This window comes from Lepisosteus platostomus, chromosome 12 (genome assembly GCF_059453375.1).
Source record: "Lepisosteus platostomus isolate fLepPlt1 chromosome 12, fLepPlt1.hap1, whole genome shotgun sequence".
Classification (NCBI taxonomy): Eukaryota; Metazoa; Chordata; class Actinopteri; order Semionotiformes; family Lepisosteidae; genus Lepisosteus; species Lepisosteus platostomus.
This window is the reverse complement of record NC_142622.1, coordinates 10,521,705-10,539,611: the sequence shown is the minus strand read 5'-3', so window position 1 is coordinate 10,539,611 and position 17,907 is coordinate 10,521,705. Positions and strand designations below refer to the sequence as shown.

The following is a 17,907-nucleotide window of genomic DNA, read 5'->3' as shown; positions in this document are numbered from 1 at the left end:
GAGTTTTATCAGGTTCGGGAAGCAGGGGCTTGCTACCAGAAGGGAGGCCATCTTGAAAATGAAAGACGTGAAACAGGAAAACCCGAAGTCACTACTCGTTTATGACGATGCTACAGAAAGCTCGTTTCACCATGTCTTGGACTGGTCAACACAAATCAGCCTATCAATAACAAACCTTTTTTATGCAAATGGAGGATTTCAGTATACAGTATGTATTTTGACAGAATAGAGCATGAGGTGGGGCCCTAAATTCTAACTTGTGCCACAGGCACACTTGTGTAAAGATATCGTCCCTCTAGCACAGGAAGTGTTAATAATCCAGGTTAGTGACATCACCCCAACATTTTCTCATTTTACCACACGACCTAACCTGACTCACTAAAGTTAGTGACTTTGTGCAAGACTAGCTGTGTAAATTAAAAATGAACAACACAGACTGAAAATGTAGTGAATTTTGCTGTCATTTTCTTTCTCATACTTGCTTTAAAAGGTCAAAACAGATTCAAGGAATGGTAGGAAAAGCAGAAGTAGAATGAACGAAACTGAAATGTTGAAGACAAAGGTAAATGTATTTGAAAATTTTTCAAAGAAGTTTTGTGGTCTCTAAAATGCTTTAATAGCTGTTAGACTGTGGCTATGATTTATTTAGATTTATTTAGCAACACAAGGCTGAGTGAAATAAGGGAAACATCCATTTATGCACATCATGGTACAACCAATTATGCCAAATAAGAGTCATGTTGCAGAACTGGTTTGCACAATATACTGTTTGGTGAAAGTGCTTAACAAGTGCAAGCATGTAGTCCAAATAAATACACTTGTTGTAAACCATCAGAAAACTAAAACAAAATACATGAACGTCCAGTTATGAGCCTGTTTACCCCTGAGCCACTGTCCAATAGAAAGTTCAAATTAAGCAAATCTATCTTTAATGTATCTATTCATAAATTTGCAGTTCTTGTGAAATGAATTATGTGTTATTTAAAGTCTATTGAATTGTAAAACATTGGGTAACATTTAATGTTTATTTTCCCGAGTGTCATTTAAATTGGATTTACAAACTGTGAGACTTTAAATTCTACTTATGTGATGAGCAGACAGCCATCAGTAGTCAAAGCGCAGAATCAATGAGTCAACAAAGCTTTAATTTCTACCAGTAAACAGACATATGCATAAACAAGTCATCTTCACATTTTTTGCAAGAATTTGTTATATATGTTTATTACACTTTTCACAACCTTTAAGTAAATTAAAAAGAATTTCATTACACCTTTTTCTATGAAGCCTTTCTGAATGTTGAAGCTTTTAATCCCTTGAGGGTTTAAACCTCTTGCCATTTCTCCTAGCTGTTTAAACCCAGGGCTTTTCAAGGGATACCTCAAAATGTCCCACGGATAAAGTACATCTAACCCACGACCTTTTGACATTGAAAATGGTAGGGATGTGGCCCCCAAACTTCAAATGAGAACAAAATGCTTTCTTACGCCTGCTATCGTTATGTACAAAATCTAATATAAGATGAACAAAAAGGACAAAAATAACTCTACTTAGAAAGAAAGATAAAAATATTTATGAGAACACATCATAAAAAATAAAAAGATTATTTTTCTTTTGGTACAACAGCCTCAGGAGAGGAATAGCTAGTATGTTGTTTTTTGTTGATCCCACAGTTCACGGCCATTAAAACTTGCCTACCAAGAAAGGGTGTTTCAGATCAATGCATCTAATTGTACGAAATTTCAGAGAAAATCTGTTTGAATGTTTTTAGACTGTTGATGAAATTAAAAGACTTCTAATTTGTTGCCTACTGGTTCACCACATAACATTAAAAGTCTCGTGGGATGAACGACAATCCCTGGAGTCCTTATAGTTTTGTTTCCACTTCAGTCATGCTTCACAGCTCACAAGTCAGCTCCCCTGAATGCTGAGGTGTCGTTATAGAAAACTAACCATTTGGCTGGTTAAAAAGTAGAGGTCTCAGCTGTTCTCTTGAAAGAGCCAGCTCATTAAAGAAAAATGAGCTATGTTTCATAGCAGGGCTCCTTCCAAACACACTTTTTTTTCCCCTCTTTACCAAATAACCACTTTGAAAAAAAGTGTTCAAATTGAAATGTTGTTACACTGTTTTAGATATTTTACTGTTTTTTTTAGCATGACTAAAAAGGAGGTTGAATGCTTTTTCAGTCGCAGTATTGATGTGGTTTGGAATGTTATGGTGGTAAAATAGAGCCTGATAAGGCAAAAATAAAGCTTCACAGTTGCCTACTGTATGGTAGTATCTACTGGGGAGAGATATACTGAAGTGTTTTGGCGAGGCTGAGCTTCAGGTCTATGACCTCATCGTTTCACACTTGCATGGAAAAAAAAAGTAATACAGCCCTCTCCTGTGATTTACTGATCATCATCTTCCAGTATATTCTTATTTAGGTAGTGTTCTGAAAGTGGCCAAAAAGTTTTAAAAATAAACACATTCTATTTGTATTTTAAGAGCTATAGCTTATATAACACAGGCCATTACTGTAAGTACTTTATCACGGAACACACCAATATATAATGAAATTCGATTTATTAGTAAGATTTTCAGTATGGCATCTGTATAAATGTCTCAGAATGCAGTACGGAAGAAACAAGTTAATTCCATTTGGGGTTCAGATGTACTGTAGCCGTGCTCAGAACTGTTAACTACTCAATTTATTAATAAATTGCCAAAGTCATTATACAGTCAAGCAAGTCATAAAATATTAGTAAGAAGTGTGGTAATGAATAATGAATTGGAATTTCACAAAGTATGTCTAGCACATACTCATTTTGAAGTTCCTTGATATTAAATGGAGGAGCAATAATGAAAGATTAGTAAATGTCCCAGAATCAGGGACCTCAATCAGGGTAACCAAACAGTGATACCGGTACGTACAGTAACACTCTTTAAGGTATATACGAAAAGTCATACAAATCTCAGATCTCAAAGTTTATATTGCCTTTAAATGTTTTCAATTCAGCTACCAAAGAGCTGTTCTCCTTAAACAGTACTTGATCACTTTCCATCCCCATGAATGAAAAGTGATTATACTATACTGTACTGTATGTGACTTTTTCATTGTTGCATCAGAAATGTCACCGATGGGTTACCTATTTGCCTCCTGACACATACAGACTGCATATTTAATAGAACTCTACAGAAAATTACAAACTACATGGTGTGGAAAGCAAAAAAGTCAACTGATAGTCAATGGCATCTCTGTCATACAATCTTTAGTCTTAATCCCTGAATGAAGGCAAGGAAAGCTAAAAGCTCAAATTTAGGGTACTGAGATCACTTTTTGTAGTATTTTCAAGTACACTACAATAATCTAAAGTGCAGCATCACTGTTATTTGTGTGTATGGATGTATAAGACAACATAACATAACATAAGCCATAACATAAGCCATCTTTGCATAGCTTTGCATTTTATGAACTTCAAATTGTAACACCTCCCATTCCAAAAGTGTTCACAGTGCAGGTGTAAATTGATTCTCGGCCTGTAGCTTGAGTTCCACACTGATCTACATTGACACAGACAAATTGCGTTAAAGGAATCCTAATTTTTTTTTTAATGCAAATCTTAGGATTACGAGTCACTACATGCTCAGTTGTTCAACTGGGAGGGGAAAAAAGGCCGAATTAGCTCTAAGAAGTGGTTCATTAATGGAAATGAGCAAATAAAAGTAAAATCTTAACTTGTAAATGAAGTCTAACTTTTAAGACACAAATTACTGTAGGGCTACCTTTGTGTGTCTGTTCCTATGCGAGTGTATGTCGCCTGTATCTGCCCGTGAAAGAGTGTGCCTATCTTTCCTGTTGTGTGTGTGCGTGTGTGTGTGCAAGCCCCATCCATACTCCACTCTCAAGTCCCACTGATTCTCCTTTCCAGCCATGTTGAATCCTCTTTTCCTTATCAGGCAAACGCAGGCCTGCATCACCCTCTCCTTGCTATGACAGGGGCTACAACAATGGGCCTGCGATACCGCTGCTTAGCGCTGCGTTTCAGAAGGGAAACCTGCCACGGGCGCAGATTAACAACAAAAAAAAAAAATAGATTGCAGCCTCCAAAACAAAACATTTTTCAGAATGCCTCCTCTTGATTAATGAAGTAATGACAAGAAGAAAAATATAATTTCAGCACAGAAAAATCCGCTACCACTTGTTAAAGTTTACAAGCTAACAATAAACATATTTGTGGGGTGTGGGGAGGAGGGAGGAGGAGATAAATGTTGAGTGATGGGCTGAATTATTTTAGAGTTTTTGGTATGCAGTCCCCTATCCGTAACCCCGAACCAAAATATACAATAAAACTACTCCTGTGCTTGACAGGCTATACCCCTTACTGTGTGTAAATTAAGACAGCACCACTGTCATCCTGCTTCAACCTCATTCTGGAAGTCCACTGCAAATCCGAACCTGTGAGTGTCTCACTGTACTGTATATACGCAGAACGAACTAGAGATGACACAAGACTTCCTGTGTGGGTTGAAAACAGGGATATAAATATATAGTACTGTAGGACAGATTCAGCTCTTGTTTCTCTTTTACATTCTTTGCAAAAACGCTGCTACTTTCAACACCGGCCATTTTTTGCTTCAAGACTTGATTCATAAAACATTAGGATGTTGGTAAAGGTAAAGCGCTATACAGAGTGTTAATGTAAAGTCTGTGACATAATAAACAGTGTTCTACTATTTTATAGTGTTATATATAGCATACAACTATAAAACAGTGTTTAACTACGTGTTCTATTATATGAAATAAAATTAATTTTAAGCCAAAGTCAGCTGTATACTGTACTGGTCATTAAAATAAAACATATCATACAGATATAACACTTCATTCCAATAACACAGTCTTATTAAGATTTATTAAGTTCTCCAATCTTCTTAGGATCAATAGCATAAGTAGGGCCAATGAAATTCTGTAAGATTCTTTCCTTTCCAACTGCAACTTTCAGGTCATCCAATAGCAAAATCACAGAACATTAATTATTAAAAATAAGTAATTAAGGTAAAATGCAAAGGTATTTCCTGTACAGCAGTAAAAAATTCAACTCATATACAGTACAATAAAATATATCAAATAGATGAAAAAAGATATTGGATGTACAGTATTCATCCAGATAATCAGCTGTTTCTCTTTTGATTTCATTTTTTCCTAATTGATAAAACTGTCTTTTATCATAAAATCACATTAGAATACTAGTCTATACTTCCTGTCCGTTCTCCACTGTATAAAGGCATTTATTGACTTGTACGATGCAATATTGCTAAAAGATAAATGACCACGTGTACAGTAACAGAATTCACATGCTGCATTTTCAAAATGAGAATATGAGTAGTGACTTTATAATTAATGCACATGTACTGCCTTGAAAGACATATAAGTCTGACAGTGTTAGGAACTGTCCTGATTCTAAAGGTGTTCAGATTTGTAAATATTTTTATAGAATGATTTATGACATTTCTGTTATAATCAGCGCACTGTACATCTTCAAGGTAGTTTCATTAGCAAGATACACTGTTCGCACTACAATTACACAGACAGAATTCTTATCTATAGGAGTCCAAAAATACAGTATGAGAGAAAGCACCCTCTACTCTGACAACATGATTTTTAGGGGACAAATGTTTTTTACCAAACATAATGGTAATGCCATTTAAGCCGAACCAAATGAAACATTGACGTCTGATGACGTGCTGTCAGGGGGAAGGTCACAGTTAAACAGGCACATTGAGAGCTTTGCTGTGCTCAGCACACCTCCTTGGAAGCCAAAAAAGGAGCATCTTGAGAAAAATTTGTATTTCAGGAATTCACACATGCTAATGTGCGTTCTGATGGTGAAGGAAGGGAAACGGATGTTTTTTAAACAAATGAAAAATTAATTTCTTAACAACGTCATGCATTTTTCTTTTATAATTCTTGCTTTGTATAGAGTGCTTAATTGGAATTATTTTGATTAAATTACAGTATTTATTTCATTTCCTTTAATTAGAAAATGGTTAGTAAGCCTGTGAGCTTTTATTTTTTTTTAAGAACATCATTATCCAAATGGGTGACTTTACATTGCCTCCCTAATTACAATATTCTTAAATACAATTAGTATGCAAATGTACTTACAACATTATTAACCATGCTATTACAAAGGTGTTACATATTATTACTAAGGTTTCCAGCTTTCGTCATTTTTTGGGGGTCTCGTGACACCATCGTTAAATTTCTTCCGCAGTGATGTGACCTGTTAATTTTGCAATTTCTTCAACGTTTTTCAAAAAGCGTTGCCAAAGTGAGAAAATCTCAACATAAAAACCTAAAATGAGCAGTGCTTTTCTAACCTTCACGCTTAACATACTATGTTTTGTGTGATTCATACTACAAACCATCCATCACCTACTCGGTTCTTTAAATACCTTGGTCTTACATAAGGATGTATTTCAAATGCTAATTGCTATTCCAACAAAAAAAAAAATATTTAAGCATTTGGAGAACAACAGCAGCTCATTATTGCACAAGGCCTTGTGAGAAGGCAAGGAAACTGAACGGATAATCAGCATGTAACAGGCTGCGAGGAAACAGTAGCAGTTTGTGACAACATGGAGCAGGCAGATGAAATTGCTGGACATGGTTGTGGTCATGCTTGAGCTCGAAACTCAACAAATGCACGCTGCCATCTCAAATGAAAATCAGAGCAACGGTAATTGGCCATGTCACAAATACTGTTACTGAAATGCAGACAAAAAGTGCTGAAACGTCTGACAAGGCGGGCGGCTGGTTGTGCTGTCCAGCCATTTCTGCCGAGGTTAACTGTAGCCCCCAGGACCAGAAATAAACCCAGACTGAGCATCAGTATGTATACAATATACTGTAGTAATTGCACATACTGTACTGTACTATAAAACACTGGTGAAAGAACAGTCATGTCTCTGTAGTTCTGGTGTGAAATTGTTTTGCTTTCTACAATTTCAGAACTGAAAGGGGAGAAGTGAGTGGGGGGCGTGGCTGTCTGCTCACTGCAGAGCAGGAGGTAAAATAACGTGGTCCAGAATATCACTTGTCTGAAGGTCATCTGGCACCACATAATTACACACAACAACATATTTCAAGGAGCTGGCGCCATCAGCACATTCACAGCTAAACACATCAGGACAGGGAACCAAGTTGACATGAAACGGATATGTTTTATGCCATTTCAAAGAAATGAGAAACGAGTGGGGACAATGAGATGTGAATATTTGCAGATACTGTAAGTGATTGTGCAAGTACTACAGCAGTTATATGAACAATGCGATGCTTTGTGGGTAAACGTTTTGTTTTTCTCTCTGTGCACAGACTTGTGGGACGGGAGCCATGTTCTATGGTACAACAGGAGGGCCACGGACATTGTTCTGGAAATGTAAAGCCTAGTAACTCATACAAAAAAGACATCAAAGACAGCATTGAACCTGCGAGACGCAATGGGCTCCTATAGGCTGATGACACAGACTTCAATCTGGCCTACGTCGGTTTTGTTACTGGCCAGTGTACCACAGTTAATGTGCCGGGAAGCCAAGATGAAACAACAATGTGTGCTGCCATAGGAGAAAATGCGCTGGTGGCACGAAGCCCTGTGCAAGGGCACGGCAACACTGACCATCTGCCACGTTTTCTGGAGTTGCCACACAATGCCCATGTACATCCAAACTCTGGAATTATGCTCGTCATGGCTTCGGGTAGAAAGAGGATGGCCTGCGGCACATCCAGGATTCATTATAATGTTTCTGCCGCCCTATTCCCTCAACACAGGAGAAACATTTTCAACAATGATTCCACCACGCGCAGCACCTCAACTGTGGTACGCCCACGCCATCACAGCCCCGAACTCTTCGTCAAAACTCTGGAACGAGTTGCGACACAAAGGCCATGGGCGGAGCGTGCGATGACATCACCGTGCCGCAGTGCCAGCGGTGAATAAGCCCTTCAAAGAAAAGATCTCCATGGTGCTTTGCTATTGAAGGCATCTGATGCGAGGTGGATGACAATCTGCGGCTTCACAGACTCATGACGGACCTGATGCATACTGTAGCATTATGCAAACACATGATGCACTTTGTTTTGTATATTTTAAAAACATCTTCTTCGTTAGATTTTTAGATGGATGCAGTTTGTGTAAATAAGTGTGATAGGGCTCTGTGACAACTTGCTTTGAAGGGCCCTACAGTATATAAACTGGGTAGTTTTAATTGCTATTATTTTGGGGTTGTTAAGATTATGTTGCATTTCGTAATTATATAGTAGGTTTTATTTGCGGGAAAGGGTTATCCCTGACACAATCATTGACGAAATACAGTGTATGTCAATGTAATAGTAAAAAAAAAAACAATTAAACCACAAAAACCTGCAATTTACAAAACAAAGTGAGCTGCATTTAACTTCATGCCTTTACTATGCTGCTGGCCCTATTAGTAATTCAGGCACAACAATGAGAAATGATCTTGACTGCTCGTCCCTGAACCTGTTCAGCTCACATTTCATTCCTCCACTTTAGCCTACCACTCTATTTATTATTTTATCTTTGTGGTGCTGCTGTGTACACCAGGAGTTGAACAAGACATCTACTGACAAACATTACTTAAGCAGAAAATAACAGTTGTGCCTGCAGTTTACAAATCGCAAGTGCGATGTTTAAAATTTTAATGATTTATCCAAAACCCAGGCAACACACATAATTATTTTCCCACAATTAGGATGTAGAAATCACTTCAAAAGCATCTATTATCGTTACAAAGATTCTTGCTCTTTGGAAAACAAGAACCTGCTTAATCAGTGTATGCATCACAAAAATAAGAGGAGAATAACAGCGCCATGTGATTCACTTGATTTCTCTTGATACATGGTTTTAAAAGCACAATTTTAATTCCTGTGCGGTCCCCCTTTTAAAACATTTTTTACAAGTATAAATTCTGTTCATGGTAAATATTCTTTTGTATCCCATGTCACAAAAATACATGGGATAGTCTATAGGTTCTTTTTGAAAACATTTAATGTTTCAAATGGCTTTTACCATAAACTCTCCACAAAATATAAAATAAGGCAGAGAGTGCACATACAGTACAGTAACTGCCTACACACCATGACTTTTTTTTTAAATATGGCATTAGATTATAATAAAAAAAACATGGAAAAAAGATTCTCCTTATCAATATTTCAATATGCTATCTGGGCTAAACTATTCCTTCAACACTTTATAATTATTTTTAGGACAAAAAAAACCATATTGTACAGTATATACAGTACAGCTTTATAATTCTAAGCTTGAATTCTCTCAAAAATAATCAGATCAGCAATTTATAAAGATTTTTAGGATGGGTATAATAGACAAACTTTCCCATCCCTCTTTGAGACATAATGAAATCTAATACTGCAATTAAAATAATATTCATAGATTATTCTTAATAAAATGGTGGAAATATCTATCACATAAGAAAAATGAATGCAACATATTCCAAGGCATTTTGCTTCATTGGCTTTGAAAATTTACTTAGCTAATTAGTTTTATGCATCTTAGGACATGCAAACAAAAGCTGGATATCAAGGGAGATGGTCAGAACGGGCAGTAGGGATATTTGTACCCATAGTATATAAAGATGGACTCTGTCAAGCTTACTGCCTCCAGTCTTAGTAGACAGGTTCTGTCTTAAAGTGCTGATAAAAAAGACAACTCAGATTCACACCTGCTGGACATTTTCCATTAAAATTATCCATTTGCAAACAATACTCGTTTAAAACAAAGTGAAAACCCCACTTTGATGATTTTCAGTTTGAAGTTGTGTTCTCTCCTATGTATATTTAATATTTTCCAAATATTTTTAATAGTACAAATATACCTGTGCTCCTATTCTCCAAAAAAACAAAAAATACCTGACTTCCAGGCATTCCATCACCTCACACCCACTGACTAAGTGTTGCAGAACCTAACAGGATAGCACCATTGAAATACATTTCTTTTAAATTTCACTTTACTTGAAGCCAAGGTTCTCTCCTGCTGAGGTAATTACCACAATGTCAGACACCTGCTACTCAATTGCTTCGACCTGGAATGGTAATTTAGCCCAATTGCAGACATTTATTTCTAGGTGTCAGCATTAATTTGTGTTAATTTGGAGTTTGTGGCAGGGTGGGCCGTCCCTGCCTGAAGAAATGGAAGATTTCCACACCTGCTGTGTGTTGCCTGTCTAATTGGAGCCTAATTGTCTGATTGATCTGCTTGAGAATGTGAGGAATGTGGCTTTTCATTGGCAGATCCATTACTCAATAGCAATACCCTGGATAGACAATTTGACATAAAGGGGGAAAAATAGGTATAACTTTAGTGGCTAGGCTGGACCTACTGTACATCTGTATACAGCACATTATATTACAGATTGATGTGTTAGTACATTTACACATTTCTAAAGCTCTAAAATGATAAATTGGAGGCTAATATATTAATTAACCTGTTAATTTATGAATGACTGATTTGTTGGTAACTTTGATAAATGCATACATTTTATATCCATCCACAAATATTATATCTGATGTAAATTTGATATTGTTATTGGTTGTTATACAGATGGAGAGATGCACTGCTAAAATGATAAAATAACAGATTATTTGATAGTTTTACTGTTTTTTCCACATGCACTGTAACAATATATAATACTTACTGAACCTCAAAATAAACTTTTCACTGTATTTATGCCTGCATAAAAGATTTTACGTTTTGATTAAAAGTTTTGTTAGTCTTTTTGAGTAATTGATCATTCATGACGGACCATTACATACTTGATTGACTTTATTGCATAGGTGCTAAATCACTTCATTAGTGAGAAACATGACTGGGCACAGGTGACGTGGTTTAAGCGGTTGAATGTCAAGCCAAAACACAGGAAGGAACCAACATACCCCATTTATCACGAGAGCAACATCTTCATATCCTCGGTACAGTATGTGGGAGGTTAGATTAAGTCCATACAATGTTGTTGACTGTGTTCATATCCACCATTTTCTAACCTGTCAGGCCAATTTCAGAAACCTTGGGAGGACAGATTTGGCTCTAATGCAGGGATATCAAATATCATTCTTACAGGGTCTGATGTCTTTTGGGTTTTGCTTCATCTGGGCTCTCATTAATACAGTGTAGTGTGTCTAATTATTTAATAAACTGAAGAAATGCACAATTTCTACTCTGGCAACACAGTGCTTTGTACAGTAAGCACTGTAACTGTATTTCTAATGACGTGACTGTTATGAGCTCTTACTTGTAAAAGACTTTTTAAAAAAACATAGCATTTGTGTCAAAGTAAGGAAATCATAAGCTTCACTCTTGAAACTGACAACTTGGGTTGGAACAAAACCAGGAAGACACTGGTCCTTCCAGGAACTGAGTTTGACACCTCTGTTCTCCTGTAATAATTCCACAGTTCTGGTCCTTGGAGGAAACAATCCAGCAGTTTTTATTGGTCTCCTTCAGACAACAACAGCACAAGCACTGATGCATTCAGTTACTGTATATTAGCTGAATCAAACCCTTCCTTAGTCAAAAGCTCAAATACCATGTTTTGTCTTTCTACCTTTCTCGGTAAAATGAACCTTTACTTGTTAATTTTTCCATTTACAGTAGGAGTAAGAACAATAACACATTTTTTGTTTCCTATGAGAAGGTCATGTGTTCCAGCTCTCTTTCTTGAATGATCCTGAAACTAAAATAAGAAACACTAGTGGCCCTATGAAAATCAGGGACCAGGGTTCTCAACCAGCTTAAGGCAGGCAGTGTAGCTGAAGCCTCACAGCTTGGCTCGAGGGTAGGCCTTGCAGACTAAGATCAATGAAAACAGGGCAAAAGATGTGGGCTTGCTTGTTATCACCTATTACTAATGAAAAACAGAATTGCTTCTAAAGTTACATCACATATAAACCTTCTAATCTGTCTGGATTCATTCTTCACAGCACGTGTCATTTTAGCAAGAGTTAGACTTTGCAAATATTGTACAGTATATATTTATTCCTACTGTACATGCTTTGTTGGGATGGTGCACACTACAACAGGGCCGCTGTAACAAACAAACTGATCAGCTCATTTTTATATGAATAAGTTAATGCAGGCTAAGGAAGACTCAACAGCCAAAACATGGATCTTCTTCTTTTTACTTGATAGTGTGAAACGTATACTTTTTTTTTTGCAGTCATTGCACAATTCTCAACTTCTTCAACACATGTGTATGTCCTAATGTGTGATATGTGCTTAAAATATTGAACATAAAAATCAAAATTTTCATTGACGAAACTTGGTGACGAGTATTTTTCTTCTAAAGAAAGAGTTCTCTATGAGAAATGTAAAAACCTGAACATAATTGTATTCAATATAAATCATGCAGAAATGTTAACATTTTTCAACTTAATGCCTTCAATTTATTAAAATCATTGTAAATAGGTGGTGCTGTGCTCAATCATCTGTTTCTTTATTTTAATGGAGTTAGAAGTCAAGGGGAGCAAATAAAATCCATGTGGTAAGATCTGAGTTAATGAACCCCAGCTTAACATTTTAAACGTACAGTGAAAAATAGTACACCATGGCATAAGTGATATCAATCGCTTTCAATAAATTCCTGTTTTGTCCAGCTTCAAAATCACACTGTGTGACTGCTGACATTGCTGCTACACCTGGCTGGCACGGGCAGTTCAGTCCTCTGTGACTTCAGCATCTACAGTATATTTGAAAAATTTAAAAGAAAAAACTAGTAATGTCTAGATTTAATAGCTTATTGAGGTCACAATTCATAATAACTGCTGAATTCCCTCTTGGGGAAAGAGTAGACAAGTGATCAAGGGTTACATCTACCTCAAATGCATTATTGCACTCACTGACCCCATAGAGAAATATCCATTGACCTGCCATGCATTAAAACCGGGCAACTTGCTCGTCACTGTTATTCTACAACATTGCTTTCAGGTCCCATTCGGTTCTCTTTGTCTTGCTTTCTTAATGCAGTTTCTCAATGCCACATTCAAGCATGTTGCAATAAAAGCTGAAGGAATGTAAAAACAAATTGTAAAAGGTGAAAATAATACTACTATAGAAGTGGAAATATAGCCTAGTAATATAAAACATCAGTTACAGCTCTTTTAATGAGATGCTATTAAGGGAAATGTATATTTAAAAATAAAATTAAACTTCTCAGGATCTCAGTTGATTGCAGACTTAATTTTCTGTTTTCCTAGCCTTTTTCCCCCCTTAGTAGTCATAAACAGTGTCCCCAATGGATGTGGCCATTATGGTTTCTAAATGACAAAATTACAAATCACCTGTTTGATTGATCATAAAAGAATTCTTCCAATTTTTGGAAACTGGTGATTTAAGGGAGACCTACAATTCTTGCTGGATGATGGCTCTCCAGGACCAAGGTTGGAGAATTCCTCCTATAGTCTGAATTTTAGGCTGAACAGTAAGTGCGTCAAAATTAAAATGAAAACCGCCTCATTAAATGATCTGTAACTTTACGGAGCCTGATTTAGTAAGACTATCTTCAAATCAAGAATGGGCCAGTGAGCCTTTGCAGAATGTCGGTGAGACAGAATGTTGGTTAGTGTCCTATGGGACATGAAAAAGAAGTAAAACGAGTGCATATAAAACTGTACTGCATATTTTAATGTGCACCCAGGAGACAAAAAAAGCCCACAAGGAATCATTAACAGTGAATCTTCTTACATTTTGAAAGACACTGCCCTACCTTTAATTACTGTAGCTTTACAACTAATTTTGACCTCTCTCCTACACACTGCTGACAAAGACTACCACCTGCTTTTATTATTGTTCTTCAAACCCACGGCAGACAGGAAAGCTCAAGGCTACAAAAGGGATTTATTCCTGTATAACACAGCCTATCAGCATCTCAAACTCTGCACTGGACTTTCAGCTTAATCCCAATATTTAAAACAGGTTCAGTCAGGTAACAGCTTTTTCAATCCATTCCATGGCAGAATATTGAAACTACCCGTATTTGTCAGCTTGAATAATCAACTATTATGCCAATTAAATATTGGAGTAAAAATGAGTCTATTTGGCTCCTGCTTTCATCCAAAGTGACGTATACATGTACCCATTTATAAAGCTGGGTATCTGGCAGGAGAGATCTCATTAAAGTATCTTGTTCAAGGATACAACTGCATTTCCTACGCAGTATTTGAGTTCACAGCTTTCTAGTCCACAACCTTAACTACTATTCTATGAAAGAAGACAGTTGTTCTCGTACTGGAATTATTTTAAAGGCTTCAGATACATGACCTCTTTCTCAGATACATGACCTCTACCTTTAAAGTGTTTATTTTCTTGACAGATGCAGTGGTATAATGGTGGGTACGGTAATATCAATACCTCACAGCTTTAGGACCTGGGGTATAAAAATGGGCTGTGTTGCTTATCTGTGTAGAGAATAAACATTCTCACTACATGGTATGTCTGAGTGAGTTTTTACTGGGTACTCTTGGTCCTTCCAAAAGACATGATGATCGATTAATTGGCTACTACCAATTGTCCTTTACACGAGGAAGAGAGCTGGACAACCTCCACCTCATTAAGAAAAATGCTCCTCCTGAAAAAGCTAAATTTGTCTTGTTCTGATGGCTATTCACAATTGTATCGAACCTAATGAAGACTTGTCAATTACTAAAATATTGCAGTTGGGCTTTCATGGAGTTCAAATGCTCTACTTACAGATAAAACAAACGTAAAGCTTAGTCTCACTTTAAAAACAGCTATTTGCTGAATTATTGAAGGAGTGTAAAAAAGTTAAGTTCGCATGCTGAAAATCATCAGTCCTCATTATATAGACAGCTGAGGTTTCATTTTCCCTCTATTGCAAAAAACATTGCGGTGTACTGTGGTTAATAAATGATCACAAAAAGCTTTGTAAATTATGCCGTAAGTGTTAGAAATATAAAAGGAGCTTTAAAACAGTCACAAGCATTTAGAGAATTATTTAATAAAGTTATGTGTTAAATAATCTTTGAGAAGGGACCTCTGAGTCCAAAGTCCTTGTGGACTATTCCTTATGTTTCTTAACAGGATGACTGCAAGATTCGTTACATTTTTTAATAAGGATTCCTTAATTAATCCAAAAGCAAAATTAAATATTAAACCCTTAAGGCTTTTTTTTACTAGAGCAGCCAGGTCAAAACATTTAGTCAAAGTAGCAAAAAGAACTTAAGGAAAACCTATAGACAAGAGGGACAAGAAAAGTACTGTATTTTGAAAATGTTTTGAGAATAATATAGAATGTGACTATACTGGGATACCAATTTTATTCAATTCAAGGTAATGGACGGACATAAAAATCCTCCTACCTAATCATTAACTCATAAAATACTGGGTTTCCCAAGTTAAAGGGATAATGCTTCATACTGTTGGGTATTGGGTAGGACAAAATCAACGGCACTCTGTAAAAGTCTAGTTAATTGTTCAAGATTGAAGCAGCCAGATTTTGTTTCCCTGTAAAGACTGGAAAAAGAACACAATTAAAGTGGGAGATCTTTAGGGCTGAAAGTAACATGACGAAACAAAGAATCAGTGTCACAACATACCAAATTGTTGCTGTCGGTGCTCATTTCTATCTTCCCCACGAAAGGCCCCCATGTAGTTCCCACAGGTAGCTGCTGTCGACTGTGAATCCTGCGTTCGCCATCTTTCTGGAAAGCTTCTAGCTCTCCTGAAATAAAAAAAATGAGCATTAAAAAGTCATTTGCAAGTATGGAAAGGGAAGTGGACTTTTATTTATCATAATTTGTTCGCAACAAATTCTAATAAACAGGAGTAAAAAATCAATACTAGAAAAGACTTACATTATGACAATCTGTCTAAAACATCACATGCTTAATTACTTACAGCACTACTATTACTGTTGTTCTGAGAAAGCCCCTTGTTAATGCTTTGTTGAACTCTAGTTAATTAGCTGAGCAACAGGATAGTGTTGTTAGTGCTGCAGTTCCCTTATCTTATCTTTTAGATTTAGTGTACTTTTTTTGGGACAGTGATTAATCAAACAGTTATGATAATAGGCTTCTGTGTCGTGACACCGTATCTGGACAACGTCATGTGGCTTTCAAGTGCCGATTTCCACATGGTCTCCGTGACAACCCTGAGTGCTTGGGATCAGGAAGACCCGTGACACAAAAGCTACACAGGATTAACCCTCAAACTTTGGTGGCATCTTCTTTTATCCATTTTTTTCTACCTTCTCCGTCTGCATCAGTATGTTATGACTTCACTGCTGATAAACTGCTATGAGGTCATCTCCTTGAAACATTAAATCTTGGAATTACAAAATCTTGCTTCTAATTACATGCACTTAAACACATGCATATTTCACTCTTAACTGTAAACATCACAGGATCTTTTATGTTTTAACATTTTTAACTATACTCAAACTATGGAACTACTTTTAAATGTACTCAACAGCCTGATTTTCAGAAGAGGGCATAGCAAGGACTAGATCTTGAAGTGATTTCTATAACCGGATTTGGGTCACCAAATTATTTGTTTTGAAATCATTAGCAGAAAATGAATAGTATGTGTATTTTTATAATGTATAAAATCTTAACTTAAAAAGTTTAGTTTATCATAGCAGATATCAGAAAGAGTTATTTTTGAGTTGTCCTAATAATCTATGTTATTAGTTGTTATTAACTAAAGGTTAGTTTTATTTTCAGCATTTAAACTCCAAGAACCTGCCATAGAAACAAGCATATCATTTTTCAAAAGCTTAAACAGTTTGTATCAAAAATCAATAAGCCATTTAATGGAAGTAGAAGGCAAATATAAAAGCTTTGTTGACATGAACAGGTAACAAATGGCTTCTATTATATAGAAGGGGGTATATGATACTTTATTGCACAGTAAACTGCAGCTTTTGGGAAATTAATTTTCATATGTACTTTCTGACACAACACAATACTAAAAAGGAAAATAATTCTAGTGGTATAAACAGTTCTAAAATTCATGTATTTGTTCTAAAAATACATTTTGGAGATTTATACAAGAAACAGATATACAGACAACATGCAGGTTGTGTTTACACAAAGGAATTGCTATAACGCCCAGTTTGCCAGTTTTCTTTCAAGAGTTTACTGTTCTAGCACTTGAATTCCCCAGCATTTCCGACAGCTATTTAAAGAGAAAGCAGACTGGACTTTCAAAGCTCCACTTGGCAATTTTGTAGCCTTATGGAAGGTACTGTATAAACACTTCCCATCTGACTGCAGAAAATGTCTACGTATGAATAGTTTTAAGAGTGAACCTATGTTGGTAGAATAAGGAAATGTGAGCTAAATATTTCCCATTTCAGGTCGCCAAAGCACACCACGTTTCATGCAGTGAGGCAAGAAGGTGGGAAAGCTCATTAAAATGAAATAATTAAGCATTCAAGCACAGCTGGTAAGCATCAGAGGGAAGCACTCTCAGAACAGGGAAGGGCTTGATGCATTCTGTTTGTCTTCTGATAAGGCTATCGGCCTTTAACCACTTGCGTCCCAAGTTCACATTTAGTCCCAGCTGATGCTTCTACATGTCATTTCCACTGGGTGAGCGTGAGCGTGGAGCGGGATGGGGTACACAGAGAATCGACCGGCTGTTGTTTGCACCCTCTTCTAGCGGCAAACAGAAGACCCATGCCGCCTAAGCTGGCATCATCACTGACAGCTGCTGTGCACACAAGCAAAAGAGGAGCCCATGGAAACTCAAAATATAAGCGTACAAATTCCTACCATCCAGCTTCTAAGATCTGATCATCTGTATCACAAGGTAAAGATGTTTACAGATTGTGAGGAAAGAGAAAGCAAAACTCAAGGATGAGAAAGAGCAGGCATGGGAGGT

General features: G+C 36.6%; 1 protein-coding gene across 2 annotated transcripts in view; it reads right to left on the bottom strand.

The window, feature by feature from the left end:
- zfpm2a (zinc finger protein, FOG family member 2a) overlaps positions 1 to 17,907 on the bottom strand; it is a 179,166-nt gene that overhangs the window by 69,763 nt on the left and 91,496 nt on the right. For both annotated transcript variants that reach the window (XM_088600919.1, XM_088600918.1), the window contains one exon: positions 15,621 to 15,745. In XM_088600919.1, the coding sequence (XP_088457045.1) occupies positions 15,621 to 15,745 (125 nt within the window). The remainder of the gene's footprint in view (positions 1 to 15,620; positions 15,746 to 17,907) is intronic.